The sequence below is a fragment of the Capricornis sumatraensis genome, chromosome 5, assembly GCF_032405125.1.
Source record: "Capricornis sumatraensis isolate serow.1 chromosome 5, serow.2, whole genome shotgun sequence".
Classification (NCBI taxonomy): Eukaryota; Metazoa; Chordata; class Mammalia; order Artiodactyla; family Bovidae; genus Capricornis; species Capricornis sumatraensis.
In genome coordinates, this window is record NC_091073.1 from 81,559,301 (window position 1) to 81,577,693 (window position 18,393).

Here is an 18,393-nt window from a genome sequence, read left to right on the forward strand (position 1 = left end):
CGCTCCCCCCGCCCCCCCCCCCCCACCGTGGGTGGAGTTTGAGTAGCTAGTAGGTATCTTGGCTCATCCCCACCTCCTGGTCTCTCCACTCCACCCAATATCCAGAATGTTACAGGCTGAGGGTGCAGAGGCCCAGTGAGACCACAAGGTGGGACAACATTCCAGCTATGCCTAATGCCCCCCAGGACAGGTAGGGGAGCGCACTCCCCCACTCCTAGGGGTGGGCTGTGCTGGGCCTGTCCCTGACCCACTGCCTTCCTGTTCTTGGGGTGGGCTTCTGGGCAAACCCTGGGGGCACTGCTCCTCCCTAAGCCTTTCTCTCCTTCTGTTCCCTCGGGCAGAAATAGGGCTGCAGAGGGATAGGAAGGCGCACACCTGGGGTTTCAAGATGTCAGTGGGTGACTTGGCGTACCCCCATCCTGGACACTGCCCCGCATCCACTGGGGCCGGTCTCTGGGTGTGCTACCCCCTCTCCCCAACAGGGCTCATAAGCCTTTTCTGCTGGACTGGAAGGCCCATGGGGCCACTTGGGCAGTTAGCGCACAGATGAACCAGTGTCCAGCTGGTCAGGCACTCAGACCCTGCTCCTTGGCCCCACAGCTGACTCCAAGCCTGAGGCAAGACCACACGGTGACGTGGTGGCAGATGTGTCTCCCAGTCCTGGTGACACTTCACAAATAGCTCTCTAGCCAGAGCCAACTTGGAAAATTCCAGGGACAAGGAAATTTACCACGGGTTGCAAATAGCTGGGCCTTGTCTTGAGCAGGGAGCCCCGCCCATGTGTAGTAAGCAGGTTGAGCAGGAAGGAGGGACTGCCAGGCCCACCACGAGGGAGTCCTTTAATAGAGACAGGCAGACAGGGGACACGACTTGGCCCTGCACCTAGAGTGTGGTGGCCCCTCCGCCCCCACCTGGCGTGGCCCCAGTGTGGACGTGGGAGGAGAGGTGGATTTAAAAAACACTGTGGGACCAATTCTTCACGCTTACAGAAAAGGGCAACTTGGGGGGAACAGGCTGCTGGAGAATCTGCACGTGGAGCTGAGTCTGAGCCCAACGGCCAGCAGGAGGGAGCCTGCTGCCCCCCACCCCTCCTGGCCTGCACATGGGTGAGGGCAGGAGCCCACGGAGACCCAAGCTGCACAGAGGGACCAGCCACCCTACATCTATTAGTGTTTCCACACTATGTACACTATTGTGCTTTAGAGCCCCCAACCCCCAGCCTCAGCCTGAAGCCCCTGCCATAGCGGGCTGGGCGAGACTAGGCCCCAGGACAGAGTAACCCACTCTTTGCTGGCCTAGGGCCAAACGGGTCATTGAAACAGAAAGGTCAACGCTGGACAAGATGCAGGCTGGTGGGAGCAGGCGGGGTGGGGGCCTGGGTGAGGCTGGAGTTCAGGGGTGGTGGGTATGCATGAACCAGGCAGGGCTGGACAAGCATGGGCTGGTACAGATGGGGGCAAGGATGGGCATCTCCTCAAAAACAGTTCTGCAGCTGCAAACTGGGCCAGGGAGAACCCTGCCCCAGGGCTCCCCTCCCAGCCAGTGCAATTCGGCCTCCCGCAGCCAGGTGTCAGGGGTGGGTCCCAGCTCCAGGTGTACACGTGGGGAGGGCCGCTGGTGTCAGGTGAGGCTGGGCTGGAAAGAATGGTGCGAGACATCGGTGGGCATGTCCCTGCCAGCCAGGTGGTCGACAGATAGGATCAGTTGTTCTCGAAGAGAGAAAGCAGGTCATCGTTGCTGTTCGTGGGGAGGTCGGGTGGGCCCAGGTAGGACAGCAGCTCATCGGGGTTAGTCAGTTCTGGAAGCAGCTGGGGACAAAGCAAATCTGATAGCAGCTCTGGCCTCAGACCTGCCACATCATCCCAATCGGGTCCCCAGGCCCAGCCGGGAAGTGGGGTGCCCCCCCCCCGCCAGCCTCCAACACAGGCTAGCACCAGAGCCCCTCAGTCTGCTCCTCACAGGGCCTCTTCCTGCCAAAGACTGCTCTGCAACCAGGAATCACTTGTGCTAAGCTGTCCAAGGACAACATGGGACACCCCAGCCCGTGAGAGGTCCTGAACACGAACAGCATGAATGCAGAAGGTGGAATTTTCTGCTTTGAGCTGTGCTTTCCACATTTTTTCACGTTGAACTTTGTATTCATTTATCAGGATGGAGGGACAATCACCTGTCTTTTATGCACTGGTTCTGGCTCGCACACCACCTGTGAGTCAGACAAGTCAAGTCAGACCCTAAGGCCGGTGTCATTGGCCACAAGCCAAGTCTTCCCGGGGACTCTGCATGTGCCACGTTGGCGCACAGGTCCCGAGAACCAGGTGCCTGGACACAATCACCCCATAGCTACTCTGGACACCTGACACTCAACAAAAATGCTGGCATCACCCAACCAGCTCTCCCCAAGTCTGGAAGCCATGGAGGAGTCACTGTCTTTGCTTCTATGAAGTGCAAGGACCCTGGGGACAACAGATAAGCACCCCCGAGCCCCAGCTCCAAGTGCTCCCCAGCACAGGGCCCAGTACTCACGTCCAGAGCCGGTTCCGGGGCCTCCCCTGCCCCAGACATGGGGGCCCCCATCATGCCTGTGGCAGCACTGAAGGCCAGCTCGCTGAGAGGCCCCGAGTTCACTGGGCCCAGAGCTGGCCGGGATGCTGGGGGAGGGTTTGGATGATGCAGCTGGGGCCCTGGGGGGCCTCCAAGGTTAGGGGCGTGCAGCCCCGGGGGCCCGGGGTTATGGGCTGGGTCCAGGTGACCTGCTGGTGCCATCTGAGGAGGAGAGAATAACCTAGTAAAACAGCTCGAGGGCTCCCTGGGGGGACACCTCCACAGCCCCTCGACTTGACACTGACCTGGCCTGGGAGGCAGGGGCCGGACTTCTCTGGCGTAAGGAGGTTGCTGGGAATGTCGGATTGATAGGAGACAGGCGGAGGCCCTGGGGTGAACTCAGTCAGGGTTGGGGTGCTGGGTGTGGTGGGTGGGAAGGATTCGGGGAAGGTCCCGGGTCCCAGGAAGCTGGAACCTGAGAAAGGAGAGCCAGATCCAGGTGAGGGCAGGGGGGTCATGCTGGCTGAGCCATGAGGGCAGACTGGCCACAGCACGGGTGGGACTCACTGCGCTCGCCCAGAGGATGCTGGCCTTTATGGAAGTTGCTACTTGGGAAAGGGCATTTCTTCTCGTTGTTGCTGGGGGAAGTGGTCATGACACTGCCAGGAGGCTGCGAGGGGACAGGAATGGGACCCACCACACCCAGATACTCCCACCCGCAGGGCTGGATGGGGCTGGTCTGGAAATGTGCCAACACAGACCTCTGTTCCAAACCTCTGGGGAGGTGGGCACAGCCATAGCCTGGGCCCCGCTGCCCATCCCCCACACCCAGCTGGGCATCTGCACCCCCAAGTCCCCAACCAGGCCCCCAGGCTTGCGGACCTCAGAGCAACGTGTTCACAGGCGGCAGGCTGGTGGGAGAGGCTGGATCATCGCCCAGGGCCCTAATTTTCCAGGGCGAGTCCCCTGTACTCACCCTGGCTAGGGTAGTCGCCAGGGGCCGGGGCTGAGGCGGGTTGCAGGGGGGTGAAGGGCGCGGCACCCGGGCCCAGGGCGGCGATCATCTCCATCACGCTGGGCATGAGCATGTGGGCAGGGCTCACAGTGCGGCAGCGCTTCAGCACCGGCCCATCTGGCTCTTCCTTGACGTGTAAGTCAGGCTTCACCGGCACTGGCTTCCAGCTGCACGTGGGGTCGATGGTGATCTCCTCGTAGTCAGAGCTGGGTGGGGACAGTGGGGCTGGTTACCAGCTGCCCTGCAGTCTCTCCCGGCCCTGCACTGTTCCTAGGCCGACCTTCCACTCAAATGGTTGTGGCTGCCCAGCACACTCCACGTGCCTGTGGCATGCAGGTGGACATGGATTCTGTCCATGGCCTGGAGCCGAGCCTGCTCCATGCTGAGTCAGCACAGGGTGTCTCCGCGCCTGTCCTAGGGCTGCCCTCTGGGGCTGCAGGAAAGCAGACTTACTTCTGAATGTAAATGAGGATGCCCAGCATGTACTGGTCCACCTCCAGGCCCTCCAGCAACGCCGTCTTGCTGTAGGAAACCAAGGGGACACAGCTCAGAAGGCTGGCCTGACCTCACCTAGGGCATGGGCCCCGTCACATCTCTGACCCCTATGTGAAGTGACCCTGTGTGAGGTCGCTGCCTCGAGCAGCACCAACCTTCCAGGCCTGTACTGTGAGCCCCACATCTGGGGCAGGCACTTCTCAGTGCTGATGGAAGGAAATCACTGTTAATAGTCCCTGAGGACGTGCCACCCACCCCCAGAGCCACGGAGACCGTCTCTGACACACTCACTTGCACACAGGGCACCTCCAGGTCCCTCGCTCACAGTTAAGCTGTAAATAGGACTCCAGGTCAAAGCACTGCAGAGAAAGGGGAGACAGTTACTCACACCGGGGCTGGGGGTAACCCGGCCCTGCAGTTCCAGGGACGTAGGGCTTATTTACTGCATGTTTGAGAAGGCGCATGTGCCAGGCTTTCACTGTGGCACCATCCTCATGTAAGAGATAGGATGCCTACAGAGCCCTCACGGGAATGACATGTGGCCAAAGCAAGAACTGGCCAACCATGCTGATAGGGAACAACCTCCAGGACATGGTGTGGAAGAAAAACATGACGTACAGCGATGGGTATACTGCTTATGTAACCAAAAGGTGGGGAGTGAGGGGGAGGGTGCGGGTACTTGTCTACCCAGTGCTTCTGCAGAAAGAACCTAAGGTGCTGCTCCTCGGGGCAAGGCAGGGAGCAGACTGTGCCCTGCATCCCCGATGCTATTTGAAATTGGAGCCCCAGGACTTCCCTGGTGGCCCAGGTGGGTCCATGCTCCCAATGCAGGGGGCCTGGGTTTGATTCCCGGTCAGGGAACTCTATCTCACATGCCGCAACTAAGAGTTCACATGCCGCAACTAAAGATTCTGCCCATAGTAACTGAAAGATTCTACATGGCCGCAACAAAGACTGAAGATCTGCATGCCACAACCAAGACACAGTGCAGCCAAGTAAGTAAGTAAAAGAGCAAATAAGTAAAATACAATGAAGTCCCAAGAACCCAGTAAAATGGCTGTTACACTTAGGATAATATTAGAAGAAACAAAAACCCAGCCTGAGAGAAGAGGGCAGGGGAGCCAGGCTGCCTGTCCACTGACTGGCCTGCCCTGCCACCCACCAGCCGAGGTGCTCAGAGGCCACATCCGCCAAAAACAGTTAAACGGCAGCAAAAGCTTTGACAAAGCGCTGTGGTGACCACACACCTGTATGTGGCGACAGTCGTGGCCCCGGGCAGGGAGCTGGATCCTGCGGAAGGTGATGGGGCACTTGAGGGCCACCTTGATGGCCGTCTGCTCCACCCCATCCTCTCCGTTGGGCCCTGGGGTGCCAGGGATGGTTCCGCTGCTGAAATTCCGCTTTACTGACACCAACAGGGGAAAGCAGGATGTGAGCGAGGGCTGCCAAGCGGGACTAGACCACTGCTAGCTCAGCACCTCTGAGGACCATTCTGGGACTGACCGCTACCCTCTGCATGGAGCCCCGACCCAGAGGAGACAGCCTTGTCTAACACGGGGACGTGCCAGGTGTGGCAGTGGCCCCAGCAGAGCTGAGGAGCACGAGGGCCACTCACTCTTGGTGATGCAGTGCTCGGCGGGCAGGAGGCGCTTCTTGAGGAGGCCCTGCAGCACTGAGCGGACGGATGGCCGATGCACCAGCTGCAGCACGAAGAGGTGGGACTGCAACGGGAGGGATGTGGTCAGCGGGGTGCGGCCCGGGGAGGCTCGTGCTGGCCCACTCTCCTCTCACAGCTAATGCACAGGCAGGCTACTGCCGCGCCTCCCCGGGCAGTCAGGAGCCCACACCCACACCTATCGGTAAAGCTCACTGTGTATCCGCACCAGTATTCAACCATGGCCTCTCTGTTGAAACACAATTATTCGAGAGGCCCCTGAGTGCACCCTGCCTGCAGCATCCACTGGTATCCTATGCTGGGTCCACGTGATACCCCAGGCCCACAGGGCTGCATTAGGGCTGCCTTGCCTCCGCTCCCTCCCACCTAAGCTGATCAGAGCTGTGCATCTAAGTGCCTCTTCTAGTGCTGGATCTGGAGCTGCCCAAACCCAGATGACTCCTTAACAAGGATTCAGGGTCAGCTGGGACTCGGGACTTTGTGAGCTTCTTCCAGGAAAGAGGCAAGCTTAGTTTGCTTCTCTTACATAATTAACATTTGATGCTTACATGAGCATCAAATCTAGTTACTGAACCTAACCAGAAAGCTGCCAGGACATTTTTAACTGAGACCCTTTTCTCAAAGGCCTATCACGGGAAGGAAGAGAGCTAGTGCCATCTTCTTCAGTGATGATGGCCCCATCCTGCCCTGCTATGGGCACTCACACAGCAGCAGGCGGTGACAGTGATCTGGATGGTGTTGCGGCCCGGCTGGCACACGTGCTTCAGGTAGAGGGGCTTGTGGGAGGTCTTGTTGTCACCGCGCTCGATGGTGAGCGGGGTGGCATTGACGCTGACCTGCACGGAGGCCGGCCAGTTGGTGTTCATCTGCCGGTCCTCGTGGTGGTAGCACTTGAACTGCAGTTCCAAGTCAGGCCTGCATGGGGAGGACGGACGCTGAGAGTCAGGGGGCGGCGGGTGGGGCCGCGAGCCGTGGGGCAGGCGTCCGCTCACCTCAGCATCAGGGTCTTGTAGACGGAGTCTCGGAGCTGGAAGGCATGGTTGCTCACCGCCAGATTGTGCTGCAGGCGGAAGGGCTCCAGGACAACCCCGTCCCGCACGGGGAAGGTCAGCCGCAGCTCGTCACAGGGGCCGCTGCCTGGAAGTAGGCCACGAAGGTGTGAGCAGGCCACCGGCCCTTGATGGCCACCAGGCCAGGCCTGCCCCTTCCCACATCATGGGGTCCATGGTAGAGGGGAGTGTGGCCCCTCCTCCCCTTCCATGGGGCTGGGGCTTAGGACAGCATCTCTCTTAGGACTCTGGGCTCGGCCTTCACCTCCAATGGAAACAGGATCTTGGTGTCCTGTTATTCTTCCCTGCCTCAGTCGCCTAGCCCAATGATCCCTGCATCATGACTCTAAGAGAACACGCTCCCCACCCAAAAAGGTGGTGCTTCTGGTGCTTTCAGAGGGAGCAGGAGGCAGAAGGGGTGTCAACGGGACACCTGCTACCACCCTGGTGCTCAAGTCAGGGTTTTAAGACCTCAATTGCTGCTGCTGCTGCTGCGGTGGTCTCCCAGATATCAGGAGTGGGCTTCTGGGGGGCCATACATACCCTGGAACCATACCCAAAACTTTGAGTGTATGGCTATTTTTCTAGAGGTTATCTACACCTCAAATAGATTTGCAAAGAGTTCCATTAACAGAAAATAAAGGTGAAGCCTTCCCCTCACCCCTCAAGTTCCCTGGAGGACTCTCCAGAGCCCCCTGCCCACCTGTCCTGAGAGCAGACCTCAACTCACCGGGCGGCGATGGATGTAAGTTGCTCACACTGGGCTTGAGGTCAGGCAGGAAGGGAGACTTGACCTCCTGGCTGGTAGACATGTAGGGGATGCTGCTGCCGGGGGTCATGGGTGGTGTGGGGCTCCCGGGCAGTGGGGAGCTGGGGTAGCCAGGGATGGAACGAGCGGGCTGTGGGGTGGAGCAAACAGCGGAGGTGGACTAGTAAGGGGGTGCTTGTTCCTGGAGCACCCGCTGGGAACAGTCAGGCCAGGGATGGGCAGGGGACAGCCCCAGGGGGCCTTGGTTGGGCCTCCACATGTTCTCCTGCCTGAGTGCCCTCTCTCCCTGCACCCACCCTGTGAGCCTCCCGCCCACTTGCCCATCTGGCCATACCCCACTCAGGCCAGGCTGGCTGTAGCTGATGCTGCCCCCGTTGAAGCTGGCACCCTGCCCGTTGAACTGTTCTGCAGGCTGCAGGAGAGAAAACCGCGTGTGCCTGGGGCTGCCGCCTGCCTCTGAGCAGGGCCTGGAACTGATCCTAGGAGAGGGCTGGGGACAAGGGGACTTGGCACATGCATGGGTGGGTGTTGGCCTCTTTTCTTCTTTATACATTTTTTGGGTTTTCCAAATAGTCTACAGGGAGCACACACAGACTTCATAATTTACAGAATCACCACTACAGAAAAAGAGCTGACCCCACACATCAAAGGGATTTACAGGGAAGCCACAGAAGCTGAAAGGACATAGGTACTCGCATCTCCTCACCCTTCTCCAGCAGCACCTCTATCACTCAGGCCCTTCCTGACCCCTATGGCCTGTCCCCTCGCTGGGCTACTTGGCAGCAAGCAAAGGGAATAGGGATACTTTTCCCTAAAGTGGCTTGGTACTTGCCTGATACTCCCTGGTACTCCCTATACCATATCTCATGGTGCAGGAGCCTCTCACAGAGGCTCCTTTCAAACCTGAATGTCTATCCTGGGAGCTGCCCTACACTGGTCAGGACCCCTGTGAAGCTTGTGGCTGCCTGGCCACCTGAGCACTCGGGGGCCCACTCCCCAGCTAGCCCTGGCTGCCTCAAGGTCTGTCTGTGTCCCACAGTGCTGGGCGCGGGGCAGGCTGGGGTCGCAGAGGCCGGGGTGAGCCGGCCCTACCTTGTAGTGTGGTCCCGCAGGGCTGGCGGTGGACAGGGACGGGCTCGTGCCCTGCTGCAGGGGCAGCCTGTGCCCGGGGTAGGAGGATGGAGCAGGGGGCTGCCCGGGGCCAGGTGCGTACTGGGTGGCAGCAGGTGTATACTGGCCTCCTGGCAGGTACTGCTGCCCAGGGTACACCTGAAGAAGAAAAGAGGCATAATGCCAAGAAGAGGTGTTGGGGAAGCCGATTCCCACCAAGGGACGGCGATGTCCCTCATCAGGCAAGGCCAGTTCTCTCACACACAACGCCTCTGATGGCCCTCATGGGGAGGGAAGCCCAGCTACTCACCTCGCCCGAGTAGGCTCTCTTGACACCCTGTCGGGGCAGTGGCTGGGCCTGGGGGGGGCCCGGGTACCCTTGCTGGGGCAGGCGCTGCCCTGCATAGAGGGGCGCCATGCCCGCTGCCCGGGTGGGGTTCATGCCCATGGGGCTCATGCTGGAGGGGCCCATCAGCCCTCCCACGCTGGCCGGGTTCATGCTGCTGGGCACGCTGGGCCCTCGGGGACCACCGTGCTGCAAGAACTGGCTGTTAAAAGACTGTCCAGCCCCCATCTGGGAAAAGAAGACAAGAACCATCCAGACCTTACCCACCAATGTGGGCGCCACCCCCAAGCCCACCCCTTGCAGGCAGGCTGTCCCCCGCCCAGGTCCTCTCCCCTCAGCTCCCCACTCCCTTCCTGTCTCATCTCCATCAGCCCTGGAACACGGCCTGCGTGCCCCCAAATCCTCCACCCTGGTTGCCTGACAGGCCCGTCTTCTGGGCCAGCACACATGGGCCACACAGGAGGAGCAGCGGGGCCTCACCGCTCCGTACTGGCTCAGCTCCTGACTCTGCTTCTCCTGGAGGGCGGCCACGGTGGCTGTGGCTGTGGCGGTGGCCGTGGCGGCGGCAGCAGCCACTGCAGCAGCCGCCGCTGCTTGAGTGAAGTCAGTGGATGGCCGTGCGGCATGTGAGGGGAGGCCCAGGCCCCCTGGACCCCCTGGGCCGCCCGCATACCTGCAAGAGACAGAAGGCTCGGCTCTGAGGCACTTCCCTGGCCTCTCCTGGGGGGCACACGGGACCTATAGGGAGCCCCATTCTTTCCCAGACACCCCATCATTAGCTCTGGAACTGACAGGAGCAGCAGAGTCACAGTAACTCCTGAGCACACAGTTCCCTGGTGCCCACCAAGCAAGAAGCATCGCCCCCCAGAGGGCTCCTGGCATGCCTGCCAGGGGAGGAGGGCCCTGCTTACCCGGTAGTGAAGCCAGGGCCCCCGGGGTAGCCCCCGCGGCCATACACCCCTTGTGGCACGTAGCCTTTGCTGGCACCACTCTCACCGAACGCCTGCTGTCCGAGGCACTGTGGGGAGCTCAGCGTGGAGCTGCCGCCTGCCATGCCGGGCATCACGGAGCTGCTGGGGGGGCTCCCTGCAGGGCCCATGGGGTTCCCCAAAACCTACAAGGAACCGAAAATCACTAAAGGAGACCATGCAAACAACCTGCTTTGTGCAGTGGTTCGAAAGCGCTGGAAAGAAGAGGCCTGGCAGGCGAGGAGGTGGAGGTGGGGACAGAGGGGAGGCGTGGTCCAGAGGGGTGGACCTGTGCACAGGTGGGGCTGTGGAGGCCAGGATCCCATGCCATGCATGGAAGAGCTACTCTCTGAGAATGTGGGAGACTCAGGAAGCCCTAGCTCCACGCCTCCAAGACCTGAGCTGGGCGGTGACGCCTGCAAGACCTGAGCTGGGCGGTGACGCCTCCCAGGGTGGGGCCAGGGCTGGGCTCACCTGGCTCTGTGCTGCGTTGCCGACTCCCCACACGGTTGTGACCACAGACAGCGATCCTGCTGGCTGAGTGGCACTCTGTTGCCAAGGCACCGCCTCATATGCGAATGGACCATCACTGCACAGAGAGGCACAGGTGGGGAGCCTGGGTCAGGAGGCCTCCAGTGCCGAGAACCCCACCGAGGAGGATCTGAAGGCTGAGAGCAGCGGGGTCCCACTCCACCACCACCCTCCCACGTCCTGAGGCCTGAAAGGGGAGGGCAGCCGGAGCCCCCACTCACCTGTGTGGTGCGGGGGGCAGGGCAGGTTTCATGGGGTTCATGGGGTTCATTGGCTTGGGAACAGCCTGAAGGCCAGGTCTGCGGGAGACAGGAAGCGGCCCTCACCTGTGCTCACGTGAGACTCGGCTGCTCTGGCTGTGGGGACAAGGGGGACAAAAGTGCGTGGAGACACACCTGGGAGAACCAAGTCCTGCCCTGCCTCTGCTCTCACGGATGGAAAGTAGGGAGGGTGAAGGGGACCCAGGGGCCTACTGGGCGTGCGGGTGGGAGGTCAGGCCACCCTGGCATTGGCCCAACCTTACACTGCCCACCCTAGCAAACCTCTGCTCACCCCACCTCCCCTACATCTAGCCCAGAAGCCAGCATTAGCCTTTGCTGGTCAGGCCCTGCCACCAAGAGCCCCTGGAATACCTTTGGAAGATGGAAGGCGGCTTTCTGATCCCCAAAACCTTCCACATTCCCCCTCCTTACATGAAGGCGTGGATACACATAAAAGCCAGGGAGCATTCAGGACCCAACTGCCAGAATCCACCCCGGCCCCTCTGCTCCAACCACGCACAAGGTCCCAGGGTGGAGGGCAAAGCCAGAAGCACATAGGGAGCCACCATGAGGCACTGCCCTGCCCCACGGTGGGCAGGCCGTCCAGATGCCAGAGTCACAGGGTCAGCTATCCTCCAGCCAGACTGAGGGGTGGGGGTGTGTGTGTATGGGACGCCTGCTGGAACTCAGGGTGGCGTCAGCAGCTCATCCTTGGCTGGCAGCCCCCACCCCAGGGCAGCAGAAGGGTGACATGTGCCCACTCCCTCGTTCTGAGGCCAAGGGGACTGCCTGGGGCAGACCTAACCGCTACAGATCGCCTGACGTCCAGGGTGATGATGCAACAAAGCAGGGCCACACACACAGTGCAGTGGGCAGAGGGCTGGTGGCGACCCTGTGGAGACATAGTGGACACTCATGGAGCTTGTGTGCCGAAGCTGGAAAGGGGGGATGCTTCCCCCCACAGTGTGGGGCCAGCTCTCTTCCACTTGGGGCCTCAGAAAACCAGCGAGACAGTGGTCGGCTTCTCCTCCAGGCTGCCAACGCCTTCAGACACCGCTGCAAGCAAACCCTTCACCTACCAGGCCGAGGGCCCTTGCTGGCACTCCCAGGGCCACTTTCCACACACACCTCCACTTAGCCTAACCACCGTGGCCATGGTTCTGAGGGGGTCTCAGCCTCCTCCTCAGAACTCATATTGCCTCCCTCTGGCTCAGGAGCGAGAGGGCAGCCCTGGGACTACTCAAGCCCAGAGCTTACACTCCATCAGGACCTCACGGACAGGGCAGCCCCAGGGAGGCAGGGTTACAATCACATCCTGTGCAAAATCCGTTCTGAAGGCACCTGGAGCTGGGGCTACTCCAAAGTCTTTCCACAGGACCCCAGAGCAGGTCAAGGAAACAGTGGGGACTATGACTTGGGCCCCAGGCCCCCCACAGAGCACTGGGGAAAGCAGGTTCTGGAACTGGAGCCAGGGCTGGGAGGGGAGGTGATGGATTAGACAAGCAGAGGAAGGAGGCATCTGGTGGGCTTGTCCACCTCACACCTGACCCTGCCCCCCTTCGCTATGCTCCTCCCCAGAGGAGTCAAGCTCCAGACTATGTGACAACCAGGAAGCAGAGGCCAAAAACGCAAGGGGCCAGTGGCTCCAGAAGGCTCAGGGATCGCTGGACTCGGGCCTGGGAGCCAGAATCACCCAGAGAGGCAGGGGAAGGCTGGTTGTCCCCAGGGGCGGCAACCACCAGGATGGTGATGCTGTAATGAGGGATGAGGGGGGCCTCCAAAAGACAGAAACTCCCCCCAGACCTGCTGAGTGGGGCCTGAAGCAATACAGGGGGTTTTCAGGACTTACAACATAGGCAAGCTACTCTAGACTGTGGTGTTGGCAGGGGGATTGACTCAGAGGTCAGTAGAACAAACTAGACAACTCAACAGAGACCCACACAAACATACCCAATGGACAAAGTTTTTGACAAAGATGCAAAAAGGAGGAAAGACAGTATTTTCAACAAATGGTGCCGGACCTATTGGACATGCAAAGGCAAAAGACAAACATAAACAAAAAACTCCCCTAAACTTAGAAATTTACTTGAAGTGGGTCATGGATTTTAAACGTATAGCACAAAATCGTAAGAACTTTCTTAGGTTTGACACCAAAAGCATGATTCATAAAAGGAAAAACTGAAAATTTCTGTTCTGTGAAGGACCCCACAAAGAGGATGAAAAGACAAGTTACAGACTGGAAGAAATATCTGCAAGCCACACATCTGACAAAGGACAAGTATCTAGAATATATAAAGAATTCTCAAAACGCAAAAGTTAAAATTAGAAGACAGGCAAAAGATAAGGAGACATTTCACCAAAGAGGATGTACAGATGGCAAACAAACATCCGAAAAGATGTTCACCATCACTGGCCATCAGAGAAATGCAAATTAAAACCACACCGAGGTATCACTACACACCTACCACGATGGCTAAAATAAATAGTGTGATTTCTCTGGTGGTTCAGTGGCTAAGACTCTGCATTCCCAATGCAGGGGGCCTGGGTTGGATCCCTGGTCAGGGAACTAGATCCCACATGCTGCAAAGATCCCACAGGCCACAACTAAGACCTGTCACAGCCAACAACAAAAAAAGTGACACCATCAAATGCTGGCTAGGAGAAACTGGGTCTCTCATGCATGGTTGGTGGGAATATAAAATGGTAGAGCCACTCTGAAAAATGATCTGCTAGTTTCCTATAAAACTAAGCATGCAGCCACTAGACAACCAGGGCTTCCCTGGTAGCTCAGGTGGTAAAGAATCCTCCTGCAATGAAGGAGACTTGGGTTTGATCCCTGGGTTGGGAAGATCCTCTGGAGGAAGGCATGGCAACCAGTATTCTTGCCTGGAGAATCCCCATGGACAGAGAAGCCTGGTGAGCTACAGTCAATGGGGTCCAAAGAGTCAAGACACGACTGAGCGACTAAGCACACAGCACACTATACAACCTAGCAACTGTATTCCTGAACATTTATCTCAGAGAAGTGTAAACCTAGGTTCACACAAAAATCTGTATGTGAATATTTATAGCAGTTTTATTCCTAATAGCCAAAGAATGGAAATGCAGATATCCTTCAGTGGTGAAGAGCTAACCAACTGTGAGCCTGGAGGCATAAAAAGGCAGGGCTACTGATACAGGCACCAACCTGCAGGAATCTCCAGAGAACCATGCTGCATGGAAAAAGCCAGTCCCCAAAGGTTACACATTGTATGGTTCCCTTTACATAACATCCTTGAAATGACAGAATTACACAAATGGAGAGCACACGGGTGGCGGCCAGGGGTTAAACGTGGAGAGCAGGGAAGCGAAGCCAGTGGGAATATAGAAGGTGGGCGTGGAATATCTGTATCAACTGTATTGATGGAGTTGTACTCTCTTGTGATGTTGTGCTACACTTTTATAAGATGTTACCACTAGGGAAAAGTTACAGAGCTCTCTGTGTCATTTCTTGTAACATCTTAAGCATCTATAATTCTCTCAAACTACAAATTTATTTAATGTACAACCACCACCAGCTCTCTCTCCCCACAGAGATGGCCAGGGCCATCATTTCCCACACTAAAGCTGGCTGGATTGGCCAGGCCCACTTTGCTGTCCCAAAGGGAAGAGCAGGAAGAAGACAGACCCCCCTGGCCCGGGTCAGAGCCCCAGGGGAGGCTGTATTAGTTCACAAGTGCAGCTTCTCCAACGGCGGCTCACCAGAACTCAGCCCCACTTTGAGTTCAGAGGATGGAGTGAGGCCCAAGACTTGCATTTCCAGTAAGTTTGCAGGTGCTGCTGCTGGTACCACAGTTTGAAAGCCCCGGAGAGCTGGGGAGGAGGGGGGACAGGGCAGGTGCAGGGCGGGGGCCCCTGTGGAGGCTGCTGGTCTGGGGCCCAGCACAGCTTCCTACATCACGTGAGTCTGGGGAATTCCACCCCTATGACTTCTCTGCTGTGGACAAGACCACAGACATTTCCAGTTCCCCCCGCCCCCGAGCTTACTGAGCGGGGGCAGTGACTTCCTGCCAAGGCGGCTCTCTTCCCTGACAAGCCCCAAACTCTTCAGGTTGGGGACTGGGGGACCCTCTGCTCCTGACAAAGGGAGAGAGATGTGGTGTGAGTGCAGACCCTCCTCCCACCTCCTGGCCGTGAGAGGAAGAGTTAAGAAGGAGCCTGGTTGTGTGCAGGGCCAGGGCCAGCCTCTGGCGGCTTCCTCCTGGTGGGGGGCTTTCCCTGTACATCAACTCTCACTGGAAGCCAGGACCTTGGCAGAAAGCCCTGGCGTGATGTCAGTCTAGAAGGCCACATGGCTTTCTGGGGGTCAGATCACATTTTCCTCCATTTTCACTCCTCACATCCCCCTTTCCCAGGACCTCAGAGCATCTGCACTGCTGTCTCCAAAGGCAGACGTCACCATGGGTCAACCTCTTCTGCCCCCACTCCACGCTCCTTGCCTAGGCACCCAGCAGCAGCATGCCTCGCAACCACCCACCAGACCCCAGGAGGACAGTGCCAACATAGTCATAGAGCAGGGGCTCGCTGCCTTCTCTAGCACAGGGAATCCACAGTTCCCGATGACGGGCCCCAACTAGAGGAACACTGGAGTCAAACAGGCTCAGACGAGGAAAACAAACAGCTCAAGCGTCCCAGGAAGACATAAAAGTGGGGGCTCACATGCTCAAGTGGCTGAAGTCCCGCCCCTCGACTTGGAAGGCCACACACTGACTGGCTGAAGTGTTCAGAGTTCATCAAAGGTGCCCAGGAAGGAGCATTGCTCAATGGCACAGGTGTGGGAAATTCCAAAGAACAGTTGAAGGGTTGCCCTGCCCTGAGCCTCAGTTTACAATGTGGAAAATGGGTACGTGGTGGCCACTCTAGGACTAAGACAGGGGAGGGCACATGACCACCTTAAATCATCAGCCCCAGCTCCCATCCTGGATCCAAGGGCTAGTGGACACTCCATGGGGAGGCCTGGCTGCCTCTGGAGATCAGTCCTATGATTGGGAGTCCTCCCCAGGCACAGCCTACCAGTCCTTCTGAATCTGTTATTCATTATCTCACCTTTCTCTTTCCAACCAGGAACCACCCTCCAGGTGTGACAAGTCCCCAAGGCCAGTACTCACTGGGTGAGGTTAAGAATCCTTCTCCTATCCTGTTACCTCTATCTAGCTTCTTCAAGGGAAGCCCTCTGGTTCTAGTGTGACAGGATTTGGTGGGTGAGTCTGTGATCGCCCTATCAACTGTCTTACAGATTGAGTCACATGTTCTGTGTATTTCCCTGTGAAATCTTCTGAGATAATACAAATGACTTAAATACATCACCATGGATATTCTGCAACTATCGGGAAGAGAGTATGGGGAACACGATGTAGGGGAGCAGGTCTAGGGGAGGCAAGAAAGGTTCGGAGGAGCAGCGTAGGGGGAGCAGGGTTGGGGGGAACAGGGCAGCGGGGAGCAGATGGGGGAGGCTAGGGTAGGACACCCCTGGGAAGGAGGGCTGGACACGCTCCCGCCTGAGCTTCAGTATGTCCTGTTGGGAAAACGGTATTTCCACCAAAATCTCGGCTGGGGGGCTGAAAGGTTAGGGTCGCCAGCCCCAGAGCACACCTTCGCAGGGCTCACATCGCGTGCCAACGGCACGCACGGCCCGGAGGGGCCCGAAAGGTGAGCCTTCAGGCCACAGCGCAGAAAGGAGGGAGCGGGGCCAGTTTGGGTGAGGGCCCGTGTGAGGCTCCTGCCCAGACACCTCGGGCGCTTGGACGGATTCCGGCCGGCCCCAACAAAGGCTCAGGTGAGGGGTGGCCTCGGCGCGCAGCGGGCCAGTCGGCCCAGGACCACGACGCACGCGCCGCAGGTGCGGCAGGTGGGCGGCAGGGGCGGCTCCAGCCCCGCCGGGGCCCCGCCGAGGCGATGCAGCCCCGGGCCCGGGGACGCCGCACCTGCCGCCTCCCGCACCTGCCGCACCTGCCGCCCCCGCCGCCCGCACCTGCCCGCCCGGTCCGCTCACCTCCTCGCCGCCCGGCCCGGCCCCTCGCCGCCGCGGCCCCCGGTCCGTGCTGCTCCATGCGCTCAGCCCGCCCTCAGCGCCGCCCGCCGCCCCGGGGCTGCCGCCGCCCGCGCCATCGCGCCGCCGCCCGCTCCGAGGGCACAATGGAGCCGCCGAGTCGCTCATGCATATGCATGACGCCGCGCGCCGGCCCCGCCCCCAGGCCAGAGCAGTGGAGCCCCGAGCCAGCGTTCAGGCGCGGGTGGCCGCGGGCCTGCGCAAGCTAGGGCGGCTGGCCGGCCCGGAGCGGGGCGGGGAGGGAGGACGGGTTGGGGATGATCTGGGCTCCCCGCCCCTTCCACACCTTTCCAGGCGCAGCGTCTGCGGAGTCACCAGCGCTTGCTCTCTGCTCTCTGCCGGGGCGGAGCAGAGGAGGCGGGGCCTGAAAGAGGGCAGATCCAGGAGGAGGGGTGGAACCTGGCGGGTGGGAGGCGGGGCCTGGAAGAGGGCGGAGTCTTGGCGGAGGCTGGGTCTGCGGAGGTGACCCCGTGTCAATGGGCCACTTCTGGGAGATGTCTTGTAGGAAAAACCACGCGGAATCACACAACTCATTCTCTTCACTGTTCTCTCATCTTCCTAGAGTGCGTCCTGTTGAAACATTGTTAGTCACTCGAGTTCTAGCCAGATGAAGCAACCTCTGTGGTCGGTTGGCATCATCATATGCTATTTTCAGTCTTTAAGTTATTCTCGGCTATTATCTACCCTTCCTTTAGGAAGACCACATTCTCCTGATTACCCACATTTTTTTTTATTGTAGTAAAATACAGTAACAAAGTTTACCATCCTAACCAGTTTTAAGTGTACAGTGGTGTTAAGCACATTCCCCACTATCACATATCCATCACCACCCATAGCTTTTTCATCTCCTAAAAGTGACACTTTGTACTCATCAAACAATAGTTCCCCATCCTCCTCCCACCCACATTCTACTTTCTGTCTCTGAATCTGACTCCTCTAGGGATCTGATAGAAGTGGAATCATACAGTATTTGTCCATTTGTGACTGATGTCATGAAAGTCCCTCAGTCATGTCCAGCTGTGACCTCATACTCTCTAAGCCAGAATACTGTAGTGGGTAGCCTTTCCCTTCTCCAGGGGATCTTCCCAACCCAGGGATCGAACACAGGTCTCCCATACTGCAGGTGGATTCTTTACCTGCTGAGCCAAAAGGGAAGCCCAAGAATATTGGAGTGGGTAGCCTATCCCTTGGACAACACGGTGATCAAACCAGTCAATCCCAAAGGATATCAGTCCAGAATATTCATTGGAAGGACTGATACTGATTGGAAGCTCCAATACTCTGGCCACCTGATACAAAGAACTGACTCATGGAAAAGACCCTGATGCTGGGAAAGATTGATGGCAGGAGGAGAAGGGGAGGACAGAGGATGAGATGGTTGGATGGCATCACTGACTTGATGGACATGAGTTTGAGCAAGCTCCAGAAGTTGGTGATGGACAGGGAGGCCTGGCGTGCTGCAATTCATGGGGTCGCAAAGAATTGAACACGACTGAGTGACTCAGCTGAACTGAACTGAATGTCTCGAAGGTTCATTCACATTGCA

The 18,393-nt window shown here is 58.4% G+C and overlaps 1 protein-coding gene across 2 annotated transcripts; it reads right to left on the bottom strand.

Moving 5' to 3' along the window:
• Window positions 1-852: 852 nt before the first annotated feature.
• ZMIZ2 (zinc finger MIZ-type containing 2) lies at window positions 853-16,866 on the bottom strand. 2 transcript variants are annotated; one of them, XM_068972572.1, is made up of 20 exons: window positions 16,791-16,866; window positions 10,721-10,855; window positions 10,443-10,557; window positions 9,912-10,114; window positions 9,481-9,673; window positions 8,965-9,228; window positions 8,637-8,813; window positions 7,879-7,956; window positions 7,506-7,674; window positions 6,719-6,863; window positions 6,431-6,641; window positions 5,667-5,772; window positions 5,299-5,456; window positions 4,343-4,410; window positions 4,010-4,078; window positions 3,518-3,762; window positions 2,847-3,016; window positions 2,524-2,763; window positions 2,168-2,203; window positions 853-1,808 (listed from the first exon to the last, which is right to left on the bottom strand). In XM_068972572.1, the coding sequence occupies exons 2-20, from the start codon at window positions 10,768-10,770 to the stop codon at window positions 1,701-1,703; spliced, it is 2,805 nt and encodes a 934-aa protein (XP_068828673.1). In that variant the 5' UTR covers window positions 10,771-10,855; window positions 16,791-16,866; the 3' UTR covers window positions 853-1,700. The 2 variants fall into 2 exon arrangements, with proteins under 2 accessions (XP_068828673.1, XP_068828675.1); XM_068972574.1 differs by lacking the exon at window positions 2,168-2,203.
• Window positions 16,867-18,393: the final 1,527 nt, after the last annotated feature.

What these genes read in the sequence shown, in the direction of transcription:
- ZMIZ2 (XM_068972572.1), bottom strand. Translation starts at nt 10,770, where the DNA reads ATGAACCCCATGAACCCCATGAAACCTGCCCTGCCCCCCGCACCACAC. An exon ending in CTGCGGGACCACACTACAAG is followed by an intron (nt 7,957 to 8,636) that starts GTAGGGCCGGCT and finishes TCTCTCCTGCAG; the next exon opens with CCTGCAGAACAGTTCAACGG. An exon ending in TGGAGGTGCCCTGTGTGCAA is followed by an intron (nt 4,079 to 4,342) that starts GTGAGTGTGTCA and finishes GGTTTCCTACAG; the next exon opens with CAAGACGGCGTTGCTGGAGG.